The 22,161-nt window shown below is 32.9% G+C and overlaps 1 protein-coding gene across 1 annotated transcript in view; it reads right to left on the minus strand.

Moving 5' to 3' along the window:
• Window positions 1-20,640, minus strand: part of LOC140043766 (zinc metalloproteinase nas-37-like) — a 28,178-nt gene extending 7,538 nt beyond the window's left edge. The window contains exons 1-8 of the mRNA XM_072088241.1: window positions 20,476-20,640; window positions 11,498-11,633; window positions 3,828-3,957; window positions 3,004-3,073; window positions 2,156-2,347; window positions 1,494-1,620; window positions 883-1,011; window positions 270-367 (exon numbers count right to left, since the gene is read on the minus strand). Of these exons, the coding sequence (XP_071944342.1) occupies window positions 270-367; window positions 883-1,011; window positions 1,494-1,620; window positions 2,156-2,347; window positions 3,004-3,073; window positions 3,828-3,957; window positions 11,498-11,633; window positions 20,476-20,577 (984 nt within the window). The 5' untranslated portion in view covers window positions 20,578-20,640. The remainder of the gene's footprint in view (window positions 1-269; window positions 368-882; window positions 1,012-1,493; window positions 1,621-2,155; window positions 2,348-3,003; window positions 3,074-3,827; window positions 3,958-11,497; window positions 11,634-20,475) is intronic.
• Between the last annotated feature and the right edge of the window lie 1,521 nt (window positions 20,641-22,161).

Genomic DNA, 22,161 nt, shown 5'->3' on the forward strand with positions numbered 1-22,161 from the left:
TTGCATTGGTAAACGCTTGTATCGAATCAAACAGAATTATTAGTGAAATTAGGAAATTAATAGTAAAAAAAGTAGCACATAAGCCTTAAATCCGTTTAAGGAAGGCAATCTAACAACATGACACTGATACCTTGAGTCAACAGCTTCTTCAGAAGAAGACATTTTAAAATCAATTTGGTACTATCAAACCAGTTTAACAGTTACAATCTATTATAAACAAGCATACCAAATGAATAAGTCACATTATCATTATTTATTCAGTTACTTACCTCAATATACCATAAACAATCGCCTTTATTGCTGTATGCTTCAGGGTAATTTGGAGATGAAAGTGTTCCAGTCGAATCGGTCAGTTTATATCTACATTCTACAAGTGCAATATTTACAGTTTGATTGGTTGGATCTCTATAGTTTCTTTGATAATTCAATATGCTACATTTTTAGAAAATGTTAAAATGACTGAGATATCTATCTGATTTCTAGTTAGCAAATTCCAAGCTTAAAAAAGGTTTACTGTGTAAGCCAGTGGCTGTATTCATCATTCATACACAAAATAAATCTCCTATCTAAGTGAAAAGAATTTAGGAGAAATATTAATTATTGAGTTAAGTGAAATACTTAATGGAAATATATCTCACTTTTACTTAAGCGTTATTGGAAAAAACAAACCTTTTTTGCCAACTCTGGGTTTGCTCATGACTTTAACCAAAAGTTTTCTAGTGAAGACTACCAAGAAGTAATAAGGTTTGAGGGGGTCATAAGTAATTATACACGTGTGCGTAAATCTATATGAGCAGTAGAGAAGCAACTAAACATTTTTGAGCATTTGATTAATGTGTGACTTTACTTATTTTGCATAAAACAATATTAATTGACTCTTACTATTTTCTTGATGAAGCTCTTCAGTTTTTTCGCATAAAAGGCCAGTAAACCCAGGCGGGCAGATGCACGAGCAGTATGGATATGGGCCGACATACCCATTATTCTTGCACTCCTTATAAGCACAATCTTCTGCAAAACAAAGTCATTATTGAAAATTAGGTTCGATTGAAACACCGTGGAACAAGTCTTCCATGGGCACATTCATTATAAAATTCCGTGTTGTGCAGATTTCAGTACAGAGAACCCCTATTTTGAGTACCCCCTCGTGGGCCCTCAAAGTGACCATTAATAGCGTTGTTAATTCGCATATCTATTAGACCTAGGTCCTAAATGGAATTGAATTAATAGTGCATAAAGATGATAGGAACAGTAATATGCAGTACTTGCAGCAATAGTTTTAAGAAAACAGAGAGATATTGTAAAATTAGCGAAATTTACTGCGAATTTAATCTCAATAACGCTTTCTGTAAATTACAAGCGTTCTAGTGCGCCTTGGACACATTTGGTGGAGAAGTGTGCATTAACAATTTTTTCCCTGAAACTAACTTTTTGTTCGACTTCACTATGTTAGTTCAATTGTTTTAGAAGTCACCAAAAGAAATCAGACTTACTATTGCAACTGTACATTCGGTTAACCATCATAGCGTCATAGAATGTAACCCCATTAGTTGGTCCAACATCGTATTGCAGCAGAGGGTCTCGAGATACGACAGTCGGATTCGAGTTTACACTAAAGCTCTAATAAAAAAATATATATTATTAAACTCTAAATACAAACAGAAAAACAGTTGTAAATTGGTGAAAGTGGTAGATCCAACGGAATAGAAACTAACTCGAATTTTTCGAGGTTTTCAATTTACTTCAGATTTTACTATGGATCTTAGTGAGATCAAGGCAATCAAAAAAACACGCTCAGCTCGCCAACATGTTGTGGAAGTCAACGATTGGCCAATGACAAGTCAATCAAACTTGTAGGGCAGGCAAAATCGGGCGTCAAACTTTTCCAGTTGATCTAGGAAAGCGTAGTGTCTTGTTGTTTGATTGCCTTGATGAGATCAGGTCAATAGCAATTTAGAGATTAAAGACCATCATTCGAACACTTTTTCGAACTTTCGGACAAAATAAATTAATACAAATATAAATATTAGGGCATTGTAAGTAAGGGGCGCCAGTCAAAGTTATGCGACACAGAAGATCTAAGAATCACTTCTGTGTCACATAATAACAATGTCCCAAACGGCACCACATACAACGATGTAAGTGTAGTACTTACATTTCTTTTGTAATGCATAATAGAGTTGTAGTCGTATGGTGTTGACGTCAATGTCGAGCGTTTGTCGAAATTGTATGCCACGTTTTCTTGAATATTTAGCCATAACACCCGAACATGTTTATCTCGGTCTGCTCGTTCCTGCTCGTGGTGTAACCCAATGGCATGGCCGAGTTCGTGAAGCACTGTTAAAACCTAAAATAAATAGAATATAGTATAGCTGCGCTTAATTAGGATTCATTTCTGTGACTGACTATGTGCATTGTTGTTTCTGTTTATGCCATTTTAGCTATGCTGATGCCCTCTATCGGAAAACAGTGCTTCAATCGGTTTAACTTGGATCAGTTTTCAAACGTGTCTGTTATAACTCCGTTACACAAAACCTACCAGAGTTGTGTCGGAGCCGAGACGGTCGACGGAGATAAATCAAAGTTATATGGAGTTTACGAAACAAAGGTATAGAAAACTTAAGCGATTACACTTATGACGTATGTAACTACCGTATGTAATTATAATAATATGCATGATTAAATCTAGTGCGTATGAACACACATTCCTTCTCTTTAGTGGATCATTATAAACAATTTAGTTACAGGTAAAAAACATCAAAAACAACTGTAAATTGAGAATTAAAAAACAGGGGGAAACTAGAGTCAGTGTCACATGACCTCTGTACATGTACATATTCAAAAAGATAAAATAAAGTCTCGGATTTTCACTATAGCATTTCTTAAGTACCTTGACTTAAGCAAAACGATTGTGCGAGCACAGGTTGTCAAGTGTGCAGTGGAGGGGTTATTAATCGTTTAAAGTATACTTTTGTAGCCAGTAAGCTTAGGTAATTAACTTACATTAGCACATTTTTTACCAATAGAAATAATTTGTTCACCGCTTCGCTTGGAACCAATTGACGAAGAGCATCTAAAGGATAAAAAATAAAAATATTAAACTTGTTATTAACTAAAAATTAAGTTATTATCAAAAACGTACAGAAAGTAACAATTATTGCGATTGTAACGATCTGTTTGAAAACAGTTTATGGTCAAAAGAACAAACTTGAACTTCAGTGGACATTAGGCTTAAAAATGTTTAAAGATAGGGTGGGTTAAACAGTTCGTTTATCTCTTATACGAAAGACATCGTTCACGGCAGCGGGTAGTGATCTTTGATTCTGAGTGAAGGAGATAAAGTTAATGCATATCTAATGAAATGTAATAGGTGGAAATTGTTGTTTTTTACTGCTATTAGTCTTATAGGTCTACCCTTTTCACACTTGCAAAAATTAACAACTTGTAACCAGGTTTGCTAAGCGTGAAGACAATTTTCTGAAAATTCTCCAAGAATTATGAAATCTCGGGAGAAAAACAAACTGATGAGAGGCCTGTTTTTGACACGAGTCCTGAGTTGTATCTGCGCGCACGTGTATTTACCTGGTAGTAAAACTTATCAATCAAATAGCGCAAAACTATGCTTTCTCCCGAGATTTCTAACGGCTCGTATACGTGTATGAAACGTCTAATAAATCAAGATCAAACCTGGTTACAACTTTTGCAAGCGTGAAAATGGTATTTCTCCAACACAACACAATCAATTAATTGCAAAATGAACAGGACCGTTATGAAACGAAATTTCAACTCTAGTAATCTTTGGAAATGCTCTTTTTGTTTTTACTTACCCGTTGCCTGGAAAAAACGAAATGCGATGAGAATGTCCAAGTGATTTTTCAGTTTCTTCGTTGTAACTAACAAACCTCAAACATGTTTTTACTTCCCATATCTTTAAGCTTTCTAAAATAGAATCTTTTGCTGAAATGAAATAAGTTATTATTATTGTTATTTATCATTGAATACCAATAAATAATATTCATTATTTTACATTCAGCTCCTGACAGCGGAGCTTACCATATCTTTACCGCAGTATGAATTCTCCTACCGTGGTGTTTTTAGTCGCGTGCAACGCGACTCTACAGCTCACTATGTCGGTCGGTAGTTGCCAACTTCACTTTGGTAGTGATGGCTTCCTCAAACCGTGCTGGCTTCCTCAAACCGTGCTGGCTTCCCCAAACCAGCAAAAAAAGAAGCGTTTACTTTTAAGAATTAACTATCCAAAGGGTGTATATTATATATTTCACTCAGTTTTGATTTTATTTCAGTAGGCCATGTCCTAAGATTCCAATTTAAATAAATTGATCATTTAAAACTTAGAACGTAATTGTTATTTCCGAAAAAATAAACACTTAATTACGATGTAACCGCAAGAAAATTTATAATATAAACGCATTATCTCGAGTCGCATTAGAATAAAATAAAGTTTCTTTTGACAGATTGATGCTGTGAGATTGAGTTATAAATCTAAAAACTTACAAACAAGGAAATATTATTATATATGAACTATGTGTGAACTTAAGGCCAATCCCAAGGAAATAGCTTACAAATCTTATACATTTCAAACTGTTTACTTCTCAATAATGTCCAGTTGTTGATATATTAGGCCAGAGGATCATTAGTGTTTAGGGTAAAGTTATTATGGTGTTTGAAATATTAATGATTGTATAAAAAGTGATTTGCAGACTTTATTCATGAAGTCTAGCATTTTTATTCCCCATTTATTTAAGTTGAACTTCCTTCAATTCCCTCGTTTCCTACAATAGTCGTAAACTTTAGAGGTGCCGGTAATTGTCTGCATAACGCGTTAAGTGGATTCCTTACTATTGCCACTTGCGGATCGAGATTCAAGTTTTGAGATTTTTTTTTATTGAGCAAAGCAAGCGTATTCCATGGTTGTTGGTCAGAGATGATAGGTACAGGAGTCCCTTTTCACTAAATTACAGTAAAAAAGCCTAATTCTTCACAGTTCATATAATACCGAAAATCTTGGAAAGAAGCCCATCGCGAAAAGAATCCCCATATGTGGTTTGGAAAATGATCTTGGAAAAAGCCAGGCCATCTTAAATCAAGTCCACTGGCATTCTTTTCGATGTATTTGAATATCAATTGAATAGAAATGTATGATCATGTTATATAAATAATGACCTTACAACCCTTAATTATCAACAACCAAGCCTCATATTCTCCAGTACTTTAATTGCATCTTTTTCGTGTCTGCTTCTTGGTAAAATTTGCAGTGAATGTCAAAAATCATATATTGCCGTAGCAATTCACACAATATACAGCATATATTTTAAAAAGAAGTCCAATCTTCAGTTTGTAAAATTAATCTCGAAATAATCTCGGAAGGAAGCCCATCTTGAAAAGAAGCTCACCCAAAGAGCCCTTACAAAAGTGAAAATCCCATGGGCTAATTCTTGGGGTTTTACGGTATTTTATAGTTAAATGTTGTATTTAGGGGAGCACCCACGCATGTGAGGGGTTTAGGTATTATTCATTGAGGTAGCGATTAGCAGAATCCATGCCTACTTATCTTACGATTACTTGTTTCCCCAGACAATGTCACACTTACTATTTCTCAAAAGCACATTTCCCCACATTTACCCCAGAGTTGTACTTGATATATTCATCAGCTGTTATATCTTATATCGGACAACTTGTCACAATTTATCAGCATTACATTTAATCAAAGCTATCTGTGGCTAATACTTCTAACTTGTGTTTAGAAATGATTCCCATTGATTTAGGTCGTTTAGTGATTAAAAGATGAGTTAGCACTTGTTGTTGTGGTTGATTTAGATTTTTTAGATTTCGATGACGTCATATGTCTGAATATCGGTTTCCATAACCTGAAAAAATGTCTGCGGCTGGCTAATATTAATTTATTTCAATTTTCATTATATGCACATTTAATGTTTGTATCTACCTCTGAAATATGTATGTATTCTTGGTTTGAAAGTAATTCACGTATAATTGTATATTTATAAGCAAATGTTTAGGTATTCATAACGTTTAAATTAAATACATAACTAGACTGTTTGAAGTGAACCTTATTATTATATTGATGTATCGTTTTGTTTGTATAGATTCCTAATTGTTAGTGTGTGTATGGGTCTTGTCAATTGTCAGAATTGTGTAGGATTATAAGTCCTAAATACAATTGCAAAAAATATTAAATTCATAAAATTAAAATTAAGTTAATAATTGATTTTCTGTTGCTCCTAAATTGTGTGTTTAACATAACGAATCTAACGATCGCGAAAATATCTTGTGTGTACTGTCTCAAAAGGTCATTTCACGTTATTCCAGACACTTACTTCCCGTGTAAAAACGCACCATTTAGGGAAACACCGCCAATCAGCACTTGTTTAGTTATTAGCTACAAATTGCGTAGACCTAGTAGTTAGAGAATGCCTATATCAGTTAGTCCTGTCGGATACACTACACTGCAGTAATTTTATTTTCTGGTACAGGTGTAGGACTATTGATACCACTTTTACGACTAGCAGAGTGGTCTAGTTAATCTATAATAGTTGGTTTTCGTTGTCTTTTTTATCAACATAAGCGTAGCTGAAACATAGTCAAATAATGTGTATTTATTAGAAAAATGCAGTTTCTTTTTAAATTGTCCTTCAGATTACAGCAAAAATCAGTTATGAAACTGTCAGAGATTGACCGCAACGCCATTCTTCCGTAAATTAGTTTCGACCCAGTGAACCCTAAACTATTCACAGAACGAACCTGTTAACAGATTTGATTTCTTTTACCATGGAGCTTAGGCAACACAACAACATTTTCAACGCAAGGTAAACGCATTTGTAAGCCGTATTCATTGCTGGTTAATTCTGTCTAATCATAAAAGGAAGTTATCATCTGTCCTTTTAATGATTATTGGCAGGGGCATTGATGTCTATTGTGAAGGCTCAATAGTCAAACCCACGTTAAAACTCTAGCAATTATATTCAGTACTATCATTTTATCAAATTTGTATAGGCGAAAATCCATACTACTTGTCAAATTCCCACTTGGACGCTACGTAAGGACGAGAGCGGCACGAAACTGAATTTACCAATCACAAGCGACGAATAATCCATCACTTTTGGTAAATTCACAAATAAGATGCTGTATTTAAACAAATTATCCTATTCTATGATACTAGGCAAATATTATGTAGTATGTGGAGATACATAGTTACACAAACATACATCTCTGGGAACCATCTTAGCAGAGAAGAAAGTTGTGTCTGTATAAAATCACATTCACTTTTTAAATAATGACTTGTTCTTATCTAATTTTTGTCTATTTAGTATTGGCCTGCAGTTATTTCTATTCATCTTAATTACACTGGGTGTATTATCGTGTATTCTAGTAATATTATTATACCTACTTTTACTTTAAATTCAGATTGGAAATTATGCTTATTGATTGATACCTAATATAATTGGAAGTTATACCCTGTACTTATTACTGGCTTCATTTCATATAGGCCTAAAAAGTTAGATTAAGTGGAGGAACCTAAGGGAAAGAACAAATTGTAATTAATAGGCTTCTAAAAACTCAAACTCTAAACAAAAAATAAAATAAACTTCATAAGTTTAAAATGTTGTCTAAGCTCTAAGATGGCTTAGTCATCCAAGAGAATGGATGATAGCAGAGCAGAAAGAAGATGTTGTAACTGGTGGCAAAAAACCATGATATGAAGCACCCGCGACAAATGCCTTACCTGGCTGAAGGAAGGAATGTTTTCGATGATGAACACTTACTATTTTTATATAGCCATATTTATTACAATTTCCATCAACTCTCTCCATCTGTCACCACTAAACGAACATTGTCTGTTTTAACGTATTACATCAAGTCAGTACAATAACCCTCATATTTTACATTAATGACAAAACAGAAGGCGTAATCCAGTTTATTTTGTATAATTGAAACAATTTGGAGAACAGCACGAACCTGAAGGGAGTTCATGCAGCGAATAATAACTCAAAAGTACCGCAAATTGCTCCTAGTTATATATTAATAGCCTTTGATATAACATCCAGTGTTCGTTTAAAATTAGGTATTTAAGAAATAGATGATCAAGAGGATATCAACGTCTTCTGTAGTTCTAGTTCCATGATGATTGGAATATTTGTTAAAATCATTACTATATCCAAACGCTATTTTTTGTTTATTTTTGCTGGACTAATTATGGAATGTGTAGATATATCTGGTATATGGGCAACCATTCCATTCAGGCTTCAAGAATCTTTTTTTAAACTTATTGCCGTTGATTGCCGAATATGTGAAATCCCGAGGTAGAAAGAAAGTTATGACTTATATACGATTGTAAACGATCTGACATCGCTTGCCACCAGAATGACCGCAAGTTGGAGACGTAATGAACGACTCAATCGTAAATTAATATTTGTAAACCGTCTCCTGGTGTTTTTATATAGTTTTGCCATACCCAGATGTTTAAGGAGCATATCATCTTTTCATTTTCAAAGTTACTATTCAAAAGATAACTATTCCCCTGAAAAAAAATGCAAACCTAAATTTTAATTTCAAAAAAAAGGTTTCATTAAAACGTCGACATTTTTTATTTATTAATTAAACTACAAAATGACAGTGTACTTCTATTATTCTTTATTTTTTCGCTTTTTGAAAAACAATACATTATTTAAACAGAAAACGTTGAATCGTTATTTTTCATGCATTCTTGAAAATGCCGGGAATGTAATAGAACAACTCTGTGAAATATGTTATTAAATTACGATGAAACAAACTAGGCCATTGTTTTGATAGTAGGCTTTATAATGTTGACAAGCGAAAGCCGATAAATACAATCCAACAAATTAAAATGATTTACATACAAATTGTACGCGTGCTATAGTACCGATTTAGATAACATTTGTATCTTGTACCACGTTGTCAATAGCATTTTAGATCAATCACGTGACAAAATACGTATTATACTGGTAAAAGTACATGAGATAATAATACTCATGAGACGACCATATTTGGCAAAAAAAACATAAAAAAAAACCCAATTTTGAACATAGAATCGTGACAAAAGCAAGAGTGACAAAAACAAACGTCAGGGCGCCGTTATCCGCGTTTCCCAACAATTATAATCTCTCTATAATCATACAATATAGGCATTATTTTTAATGTTAGGCTAAGTTTTTAAAATGTACTGTCTTTAAAAATGCCATATACTGTGTGGCCTACACGCGAATGCATGCATTTCAATTGAAACACCAGGAGAACCCCTAACACTTTATTATACTAAAATTATAATTAAATGATAAACAACATTTTATATTGAACATGTAAATAACAAACGTGTTCACTCTCAGTACTGTGAGTGATGATCTCTAGATGAACCCGGAATATTTTAGGTCAGTAAAATTTTCGGTAACGTATTAATTATGTATTTATAGTCTGTCAAGTTCAAGGTGATGGTCTCCGACGAGCTTTCATGGCAATTAAGGAGAGGGTCAATCAAAGTGTGTTGGGGCCTACATTCGTATTATAGTTATCTCCAAATTGTACTTAGGCCTACCGTGTTGTAATCGGGATTGGAAGGATTATCAATCTATCGTATTTATGACATTCGTCTTACAGGATTATGGACATGTAGGTCATTTCCTCGCAAATACGCGTTTGAGATCGATATATTGTCCTATGCATCATATCATGGTCCAATGAGGACTTCTCTTTTAATTAAGTGAAAAGGGCGGACATTCTTAAATCGAATTGAATACAGCCATTAGAGACGCAACACAAGATTTGACCAATCACAAGCGATGGTTATTCGCGCAGCTGTCGCTTGTCATTGTCAAAAATACGCTTGTGTTGCGTTCACGTCCTTGCGTTGCGTCCTAGTAGGAACAAAGCATTAAGCCGCCTACGCCGAACGTCTATGCCTAAAGTACATTATTGTCTTTTCATCATTTTCAATTAATAAAATGTATACGAAATATAAAATAGCATTTCGTTATTGAAAGTTACAGCTGATATTGTATGGTTTGTGGTACAACGTGTAATTCCTTAAAAGGAAGTGGCAGGTAAAATAATTGTGTGTCTCGAGTATTTTCGAGTATACCAAAACGTCATAACAATTACATGGTATTCCGCAAACCTGACTTTACTGACGTTTCTTCGTCATGCGAACAATTATACTGATGACAACGTGTCATGATGGCATCTTTATAAGAGCAGACTTTAGTCTAGACGGTGCGATGATTCGGTATATAGGTAGGTACAACGTTGGCACAAATAGCGTGTCATACACTTTAACTGAAATCAAGATTCAGACAAAACATGCTTGGTTCTCGTATATGAATTACTAAGAACATGATGAAAAGGCAATAGCGAGTGGCAAGTAAAACAAGTAGGCCTACTGTACCCTCCAAGAACAAACCCAACAACTTCCGCTCTAGGTGAACACTTATTTGTGCGTTCAGATTAGTTTTAAATTGATCAGTTCAACATTTTAGTTATTAATTAATCCTGTCTTGTATTTTTGTATTTGTTGATATTGTTTATATGACAATTTAAAAAAAGGCAATTAAACAATCAAAACTTTACATTTTAAGTCTCTACCCAGGCAAAATACATCTGTGGGTGAACCACACTTATAGGTTTGGTTAACATCAGAACGTCCTTATCCACTTCCCGTCCGTGTGATAAAAAAAGGCCAATAATGTAAATAATTAGTACAAGAAGTTTCGGAAATCCGATCAGAAGTTATGTCTCGGACAATAGGTTTAAATGCAAAAACACCGATTATTTCAAGAAATTAATTATATATTTGGTCATTGTTTTATGTAAAGTAGTTAAACCTCGTTGTGGTGTACAACTATAAATCTACGCTAATTTAGAAACGCAAAATCACATCTATATTTCCTATTTCTATGATGCATGAACGATGACCAGACCAGGAGATGGACTCACGGCATCTGATTCACTCTGTGTGCATTCGAGTTATTTATTACGTAAAGTTTGCTTCATCTTAGGTCCAATTAAGTTGAAATTTAAAACTATCTCATTTGTATAATCCTGGGTAGGCCCTATTAAGTACGTCATATAAGGTCAAATTGTCGAGAACTTATGATTTAGTGAATTTGAGAAGGATGTGTACATTAAAAGTTGCTCGCATTGCGGCTTCTACTATCATTCCAATATTAAAATACTTTTGAATAGTTTTAAAGTTCATTAATTTACAACTTTCCTTCAAATCGAATGTTGAAATCTAGGCCAATAATACATACGGCGCTCGGAATTTGACCGCGTATTAGCCGTAGAAAACGGCGCACACTCGCATGTTGGTTCTCAAATGCACAGTTGCCAGTCTCTGAACGTGCAATGTACCGAAATCGTGAGGATAGATCCAAATAATTCACTGCACGTGCTACATAACCAACCAATTAATTGGCAAATAAATACTAAAATAAATGTAATGCCCTACCTGCTGGTGCTTGTATGATGTACGGTATAATTCCACCAGGCCAAAGTCTGTCTGGATTCAACGTTGCCTTCCTCGTACTTCTGTGCTTCACTACCAGAGACTCATTCTTAGATATGTCATCTTGTAGGCCTACCTCCTAAATGAATAATTATATTGCATATTTGATTAATATTAAGTACAAGGTCTACTCCTTCACGGAAAATCTAAATGAAGCCCGTAGAGTCACAGAGTAAAATGTCATAGTAGATCCCGTACAACTCATTATCACACCGTTCAGTTTGGTTGTCTATGGTTGGTTTTGAGAGTTATTGAAATTAATATTGTTACCTCTAAATAGAAACCACTTTGTTTTTAGTATCAATACAATTTGTTGCCTAGATTAAATATAAAAATTAGACGTATAGCATACAATTACCATTGTTGTACAACATTGTAGTATTCACGTACCGACCGTTATGTACCTTGTGAATGTCTAAACTGGTGTATAAATAAATTATTGATGTCTAGTTACGAGGTCATTGTATAATGTGTTAATTGCCCCACGCCTACAATTCAATTATTAAATAGTTATAGTCGAATAATGCAATTATTTCCATCCAATTATTTGACATACATCCAGGGTTGAATAATTCACGACGTGCTTGACACGTTGGTAATTTTATATAGGCCTAAATACTTATAATACTATGCATACTGGTACAGTACTGTTTATGTACAATAGCAAATGAACTGTAGCCCGACCTATTCCGCACAGTCTTCTACACACCCCCACGTATAACTACTGTCAATTAGTACGGTACTTCTTAATTAAAAAATAAGGTATAATATAGAATAAGTATTAAATCAGTCATACATGTTCACCCTTGTGCTGTGTCTCTACATACGACAAGTTTCAATACCCTGTATGACTACTCGGTAATACCATGTGTATCACACGGGGTGTCTTTATCATTATAAGGTTAGGTTAAGAGAAGGTTGTGGTCTATTATACTAAGCAATATATGTGAAATGCATGTGATACTGTATTACCGAATATTCCTATGATACTGGAGAAATCTAGATATATAATTGTATGTAGGCCTATACACCTTTCACAATTACATATTTCAAAATGTCAATATGAATTTATGAATGAAAATAAATGTTACATAGTGGCTTGATTGGCGGGATAAATAAATATATTTATTTTTACTAATATTAAGACAAAACTCCATCTGGAGCCCAGACTACCTGATTTCATGCTCTACGACAGGAATAACATGTTCCTACCGTTCAGTAATAAATTGAATACAAATTTATTGAATAGATTATAGTACTAAAGTACTAATATTAATTGATAGATCTAATTCTATTTCTTAAACCCTCGAAATACACTTATGATTGACAGAATTCTACTTTCCTCTAATGACGTCACGCTGCGCATCTACTTTGTAAGTATGATACTTCCACTGCGATTTTCACTTTCAAATTTTTGTCGAATTACTTTTAATTTATCCCCGGAATTTCCGTGAAACTGTGCATGTAGGGCTAGATTACAGGAAGACTGTCCTACGATATGGCCTTCAGTTGATTAAGTGGACAGCAAACATATATTTTTTTTGTAATGCAGTAGGCCTAATTAATCAAGATCTTCTATTTCTTGTCCATAGCTCTGATATGTCATATATATATGTTTGTGTTTCATATTATTTTCTGTCTTTGTAAAATTTGAGTAATTGCACACTTAAGCCATGATTGAGTAATATTTTGACAATTCGTGAATTCGCATAGAAAATGAAGTAAGAAATGATAAGATATTAAATAATGTATCACCATTTAATTTGCTTGAAGTTATAATACAAACAAACCATCATATGTTGGGCTTAACTTGTCAAATTAATTTGTGAAATTGATTAATTTTAAAGTTATACTTGTCAATGTCATGTGTTTCTAAACAATGAAATAATAAAGTAAAGTTGAGAATGTATCAGTCACGTGTTTGAAAACACATGGTGTGCTGTGCCTTGCTTTGCTAAGTGTTATCCGCCATGCATGCAAACCTGTAAACATCACTTCACTTATATCAAAGTGATGATGTTATGTGAGAGAATACTGCTGCTGTTTTAAGTAACGGTTTGTATGTATATTCAACTTTACGAATGTTTTTACAACGCTAGACTAATGGAAGAAAAGTTGCTTTTGAATGTAATTCACTTCTTTATAATAAACTCACTAACGACGGACGTGATATTTAGAAGTTTCTACCAGATGTGGAAACACGCAAATTGAATTACTCAATAAAAATTCATATCCAACCTAATGCACTGGTAAGGTACAAAATAAACAATGATAGGCAATGTTTTACATTCTAATTGTGTAAAAAAAAATGATTTAACCATACTTTATACATTATATGCCTGTTGTTTTTCCCATTTCCAAAAAAGGAGAAACACAACACAACAAAATCTTTTTTACAATAAGTATAATGTAGTTGAGGTGATGGTTTTCGATTGTACGACGATAAGAATAAACTATTTTGCATCTGGGAAATTGAATTGAACATTGCATCACAGGTGTACAAATTGAAATTGGCAACGATATTTGGATTTTATGGTTTTATGCTTATCTTTGAACTTCTGTGTTTCTTTATATATTTGATCCTTCATCAATTTTCTGTGTCTGTGAATTACATGTACAACATTTTTAAAATGCGTTTTTTTTTTAAATATTCTTGTATTATTTTGTTGACATAATATATTTCGTTATGCATTATCAATGGATTTTGTCTGATTTGCCAATAAACTTGTAAATCGTTCCAGCATTAGGGCCTATATTAGCTGAAGAATTAGGCCGATAAATGACATGTCAAAAATATGAAATATGATACATAAAAAAAAATGATATCGAAGAAACCCTGTGTGTGGCGGTAAGGGCATGCAGCTATCAACATTGTTAGAACGGGTGTAGATATTGAAATATAAAAATAGACAGCTATATCAACACCGGCTGTAGTGTTTAATAGATTGTATCTTTTGATAATATTGTTTGCATGCAACAGACCAGAGGACCATACTAATATATTCTTTATTTGAAGGAATGAAAGAAAAATGGAAAAACATTGGAAACTGGCATACAAAATACTAAACAGAAGAAGACATTAATTAAATTATTAAAAAGTGTATGCACATTACGCCTAATATGGTATAATTTCAAATATGAAATAGATTATTGGTACGGTATCGTGAATAAATCACGAATTATTTAAACTTAGAAATACAATAAAATCAGATCTCTGCAACTATATACCCACTTATTTATTATTACCACAGATTATAGTTTTTTACGTATAATGTGAGGAAGGGAGCTTATGCAATTTTCTATTAGATATTTGATCGAGATATAAATATAGGCCTACCAAGCTTATAGCTAAGAAAAATATTAGTCATTACTGAATGTACATACAAATTATTTTCCATTTGTGTTGAAACCTTAAACAATTTGAATAATGGTCTTGCAGTTAGTGTGGGATGAGGAAATACACGGCGAAAAAAAAGTAATTGACTTCCTATGGTGATTTTTTTTAAATTCAAAATCATAGTTTTAAGATTGGTGCCCACTTAAACACATCGCAATGACGTAGGCCTACGGCAAGTGAGTTGACCAATCAGAAGCGGCAGTTCGGATGATCCAGGGCATCCTGAATTGTCTCCTTATTACTTGCGGCGCGCTTAGGTCATTAAGTTGCGTCAAGTGGGGGCCAAGCTTGAATGATCAGTGCTAAACTTCTGTAATATTTCAGTCAGTGTTTCTTGTTTTCTTGTTTACTGTATTTTGACAGGAAACGCTACATTTCATGTAGAAGTATAACTCAATGCGTTATATAGTTGGCACACATTACCATGCTATTTAATGCAGTCTCGTATCTTGAGCCAGGTCTACATTAGGCCTAAATACGAGAAGTAGGTCGATAAATGTACATTATTCACCACATGATTTCGACTTTCAAAAGGTGTTTTTATTCAATTCTTAAAGCCTGCATAAAATACTTTGCTTGACATTAATACATTTTTACCCAATTTGTTCTCCTTATTTGACAGATTAGCAGCTGTGAGCAATCGCGTTAAAATGTACGATTATTTTGCATTATTCTTTGTTAGTAAAATTGAGTTAAAATAGTCCAATATCCTTGGAACTATTATTAGTTGCTTGGATCAAGTCATGTGACAAGTACCCATGACCTTACAAAAAAAAAAGGATCATACACTATTTGGATTAATTTGTATATTAGTTATCTATTTAAATTCAAATATTAATCCTAATTCATTTAAATAACTGTTAGTGGTGTGTAAATTTATAATCGATAGTGGTTAATTTAGTGAATGATTATTTTGTATTATTCGTTGATGGTTTAAACGATTGGATAGAAATCAATTAATATCCTGGAAAAAAAAGTATAATGCAAGGTAACACGACGCAGGCCTCCTTATAATTCACACAAAGAGAGTCATGTACCTAAATACTAAATTGTAATGCAATAATGTGTACATTTAACACAGTGCTCTTGGGGTTTTTAAAAATATTATAGAACATTTGGGATATGTGCTGCGTCATATACGAAAGTCTATAAAATGATTTTATTTGCAGTGCTTACTAATTGTAACATCCCTAAGAGGAAACTCTTGGAGGTTTGGTTGGATTTGATGCTGTCAAACGTATTCATTGACGTTGCAGTTGTATTATTTTGTTGTATTAATATCCGAATCAATAGTCGCAATTTAAAGGTTCCATAAAAACGTAAATATGCAAATAATATTGAAATAGCAAATTACAATCTATCCTTAATAACACCCTATAAAAGATCATTTAGGTGTTTTTATTTTTAATCACTGAAAATACCAATTTTTTTAGGTACGATAATCTAACGTGAAAATACACGTAATATGGATAGAACATTTCTGAAATTATGTTCGTTTTGTTTGTTCACACGTAAAGCATAATAAGGCTGGCGTAACATACGCCTGACGTGCGTGTGAACAAGGCAGAGGCGTAGTTGTCATACATCGTGACATGCATTATGGGCATGTTGAATCTGTGAATCAATAGTCTACATTAATAGAAATAACCAATGCAGAATTGTGCATAACATTGTCTCCTCTCGACTTAATTCCACGGCTTTCATTTCGTTTAGGCTACTCCAGAGAACATTGATTTATGAGTGTATCACATGAATAAGTTACATGCATTTATGTAAATCCAAATGATTTGTAGATAATTTATCAAGAATAAGGCACGTTGGTCATTACATTTTGAATACGCATATTATTATATATTATTTGAAATCTATATTTGAAACATGGCACGCTTCTTTTAAAAAAAATGTAAACTAGAATATTAACAAGAAAGTATGTACAAAAGTAAAATTCGAACTGAAATATCACGATGTCAATTCAGTAGGCATATTAAACAATTATTATTTTATATTATTTAAAAACAATTAAGATGTAAGTATTTTGTTGATAAAATAACACCGTGTTATGTAGTTGGCTTACGTACGGTAGATAATAGTTCAGGCCTACATTCCATACAACTTAACTAACCATTTACTTTATTCAGGGTGATGTATAATTATCAATGAACCATGTAGAGTGTTTACCATTAAATGTCCAGAATAGGAATTGATACTGTGACAAGACATGGCTGATAGAGTTACACAAATATGTTATAGACCTACCTCTATTCCCAAAGGGTCATGCGATCTCTGTTCATCCATTCATAGTTTTTTTAACATGAAAGGAACCGTTACCAGCTGTAAGGGTAATTTATTCTATACATGATCTCTACCAAAATATGAAATCCCACAAGGTCACGACAAATACATTTACATGTTATTTGTTCTTTCATTCCACGTGATATAGTAGATTTTTTAGGTTTTTTCTTGTATATTGTTATTGATTGATAGTGACAAAAATGAGTAATAAAAGAACGAACGTAGCATACGAGAGACAGATTTATGAGAATACGCTACATAGCACATTCTATTATTGAATTCATCAGCTATCCCTAGACGTTATTGTATTATGTTATAAATCAAAATAATTTTCCATCATCATCATAATATGGTGACTTAAGAAAAATAAGTGGGAAAATATTGTTTTTGTTTAAATAAAAGTTGAAGGTAGATTACCAAGTGTTTTTAGAAAGACAATCATCAAAAATACTTTGGTGAAATTGAGTGTTTGTTTCATAGGTTAGATAAATTAAATAGCATTAATTTTAAATCTAGCAAAAAAACAAAACCGAAGGTAAAAGCTGTGTAAAAAACAACAAAACAGTCAAGTTAGTTTTTTTTAAGATTAAAGTTTATTTTAGTAGTGTTTTTTTAAAGGAATGTTTAAATATATTAAGTAATATCTGGGTTGTAATACAAATAGTGTTTACAAACCAGATGAATAATTACAAGTAATTTAATTCATGATGAATGATGATCAGTTCTTACCTAGTACAATACAATTAATTTGTATTGAAGGAACTACAAATAGGATCTAATTTCAAGTTCAAAGACATCGAATAAAGGCACGTATGATACGCACGATAAACAACGAAAACCCCAGACATTAAATTGCTGCTGATTTCTACATTTCTTCCTACATACCTTTAACTGACGATAGATAAAACTGACAGACGAAAACCCAGTCACTTGGGATTCAGCTCTATTGTTTCCTGTATACTATTAACAGTTGAAAACAACTTGCTACAAATAGTACTTCCATATTTAAGAAGCGAGACATAAATTGTCTGAAAGAATGTGTACTAGACAGATACAACATGGAACTATATAACTCATGGTTTAGATTCTTAATTTTCTCTAATAAGGCATAGACACGTTCGTAACAAATACAAGGCACAACGAAGACATTTACTATGGTGTTTTGTTTTACGGTCCCCTTATCTACTTTCTAACTACCCAACTATGTATTTATTGTATTAAATTAAATACTGTTTTTGTAAAATAATTTAGTAACAAACTAACTGCACAGTTTGGCGGATCGGATTTAAGAATGGACCAAACATTTCGGGAAGTACAATTGTATGCGAAGTTAATACATTGTGTTAACGGCAGACTTCATTTAAAAATATAGGCATATAGACACTCAAGTACTGTACCCTCAATATTTCAAGGTTCTGCATCCACCATTAAATTCCCCTCACCACATTTTAAAATTGTTATTGGCTCCTATATTCACAGATAATTGAGTTAATACGCCTACAGATTTTTTTTTTTTTAATTGAGAAAAGACATCTTTTTTACTACTAGGCCTAAGTGTTATATGGCAAGACAAATACAATGTATATAATATACATTGTATTTGTCTTGCCTTTTCAAAAATACGTCAATGAAATTAGCCCTGGTGAAAGAATAGTGCTTTGATTACTTTACATAATTTTTTGCTAATAGTTACGTAATTTCCGAATGATATTCTTCATATTTCTCAACGAAGATCAGTCTTATCGTGTTTACAGAGTGCAACGTTGTTGTTTTAAATTACGTTTCGAATTGTGTTTATTTCTGACGGGAATACAACTGCCTCAGTATATAATTATGTAATATCGAGTTGTGCTTTTATATATTAACATCCGCAAGCACTGACGTCTTTGATTATGTATTTTACTGTATGCTAATGCTATTTAATAAATGTTAATGCTTTCTGGATTAAATTAAAATAATCCTGTCATATTAACTTACTTATATTTGCACTTTTTATTCACGATATTTATTCCCATAATACTGAATGTGTTAATTTATTATAGTTCAAAATAAACATTAACAAATGTAGTATGAACTTAACGAGTCATTCAGTTGGTATTCATGAGTTCAGTGGAAATGGTCACATGTATGTGATAATGACAACATGTACATCTATAATTAGCAATGTTTATATAAAAGTGAAGAAGTCACGACACCAACCACCCTCATTGCCACAATATTCATCAACTAACTAACTAATACCGTATTTATTCGAATAATGGCCCCGGTGCGTTTGTTCAGCAGGGTTTTTTAAGGGGGTTATTCAGGACAGGTGTTTATTTTTTGGGTGTAATATTGTACCGTAACATGTATAATCAAATAAATTCCCTCGAGATATAAAATAAATACAACACAATTAATATCAAAAAGGGATAAAATACAGTAATATTAAAATTGTATCAAAATGGATTCTATACAAATACTGTAGAAATACGTTGTAATACAATATGTATATGGATGTGGCGGGCCATTATTTCGAGGAAATAAATACCGTAATACGGTAAACGTACGGGGATTAATTCAAGGGGGTGGGTGTTTATTATTCGGATAAACATGCTATGTATGTTGAATACTATTCTAAAATCATGTATTTAAATTTCCATAACAAATCAAAATGTCATGAGCCTATACGGTAAATCCTAAATGAAATGTAAATTAGGCAGCGAAGGACTGATTTCATGTCCTCATTATTATGGATGCTGATGCTGTTGATACTATTTTTCTATTTAATTATAAAACATTATATTCGAACTTATGTTTTATGTAAAATATTTGTTGAGGAATATTTTGGCTAAAATCGAAAAAAAAAAACAATATAATATGTCGCGGTAATGTGGTGTAATCCAGATTGTCTGAATGCTATTTTTACCAACCATATAGCCTTTAGGCAGGATCCAGACATTACAATACGGTACATTGAATAGGATAGGGCTTACATACAGTACAGTTACTGCTACACATCATAGTTAGATCAGGCCTTGTAGATAGATAATCAGTGCTTTGATAGAGCACTGTAGGCCTATTATCATTTATCTGTTTATCATTGCGTAATAATATTTTGAAATACATCAAACAAACTTATTATGTTACATTACATAAAAAAGAACATCAATTGATCGAATAGTCCCTGTCTGTGGCTGTGCATACGTTATTGCATGCAACTTGAAAACATCCAAGAGTAAGTTGAACTTACCGTTACATCCCGTTCTATATGTTGTGAGAAACTGATTATATTCCCAGAGGAGAAAAACGGCAATATAATAATGTGTAGACACAGCAGTAGGAGGTCCATCATATAATAAGATGCTGAGTTACACCCGCTCCGAGAGTCTTTAGCCGTCCTCCCTCGACCATGGTTTCCACACGACTGGCTGTCAAAAGATTGCTTCGCAAGTTAAAATACGGTTGCGAACCCGAGAATAACCCTGAATCTGACAACTGCAAAAATCCCGGTAGTACAAGAGAGATTAATATCCTGAACAAGTAAATTTCCTATGAATGAAACACTAGATTTTGGAATGTGACGCGATTCGCGTCTCTGATTGGTTGAAATAATCTAGTAATTGTGTTCGTTATAATGAATGGCTTTTCTGCCGCTTTTCTGTGTCAAGTTTTAGATATGTATCGTATTTGTATTAATGCTCTATTTAACTTGGACAATATTTAAGGTGTGATGTCAAGTTTAAACCGATTAGAGAGATTTTAAATTTGATTTGGTTTTAAATGCATACCGTATTCTTTAAAATTAATTTTTGAGATTGCATTGTTAAGTAAACAAGTGCTGTAAAAGACTCCGTATAACCCAGAAATGAGATGCATTAGATTAAATACATAACATTTAAATCTTTTCAGTAGGCCCTATGGTTATCGACTTCTGTGTTAAAGAATGGTGCGGATAGTTCTCCGTTGTCACAAAGGAAGGGGTTGTTCTACCAAATCCTACGGATGCATTGTTTTTTCTTGAATATAACTTCGAACTGAACTTAATTTATTTTATAGACACGTCCATACCAAGTACAGCTCTTCCATGAACCGTGCTCCCTCTCTTTAGAATAGTTTTGTTATGACATTATATAAACTATCTCAAGAAGGTTACACTATTATTTTGAGTTGAATTGTAGAGCATAGGTACTATTCGTCTGTAAAGAGTGTTTGTATTAGACAGATTAATTTTGTTATTTGTCATTATTGCAGTTAGTATGCCTGATATTGAACATACAAATTTAAGAGCGTTTTCCTAACATTGTAAGCTTATAGTAGTAGACCAGCAAACCTTTGTTTTGATTGACTGATTTCACAAACATCAACAACAAAAATGTTGATTATGTTTAGTAAACTAGTTTTAAACTTGTCTGTTATGTTACTAACTAGTTTTAAACTTGTCTGTTATGTTACTAACTAGTTTAAAACGTGTCGGTTATGTTACTAACTAGTTTTAAACTTGTCTGTTATGTTACTAACTAGTTTTAAACTTGTCTGTTATGTTACTAACTAGTTTAAAACGTGTCGGTTATGTTACTAACTAGTTTTAAACTTGTCTGTTATGTTACTAACTAGTTTAAAACGTGTCGGTTATGTTACTAACTAGTTTTAAACTTGTCTGTTATGTTACTAACTAGTTTAAAACGTGTCGGTTATGTTACTAACTAGTTTTAAACTTATTGATGATTAAATACATAACCATCAAGCAAATTCATCATGAAAGGTATAGTAGTAACTAGCCTGCAAATGTTCATCTGGGAAATCTTAGCCTTCTTATGAATTGAGCTAGTGCATGTAATTTCTAATCTTTTAAAGTGTGTCCAATCCAGATGTGAACATTTTGGCTTCTAATGTAGTCCGTTTCCTTTCTTTGCAGCAGCAGTATCATATTTACATG

The sequence above is a fragment of the Antedon mediterranea genome, chromosome 3, assembly GCF_964355755.1.
Source record: "Antedon mediterranea chromosome 3, ecAntMedi1.1, whole genome shotgun sequence".
In the NCBI taxonomy this organism is placed as follows: Eukaryota; Metazoa; Echinodermata; class Crinoidea; order Comatulida; family Antedonidae; genus Antedon; species Antedon mediterranea.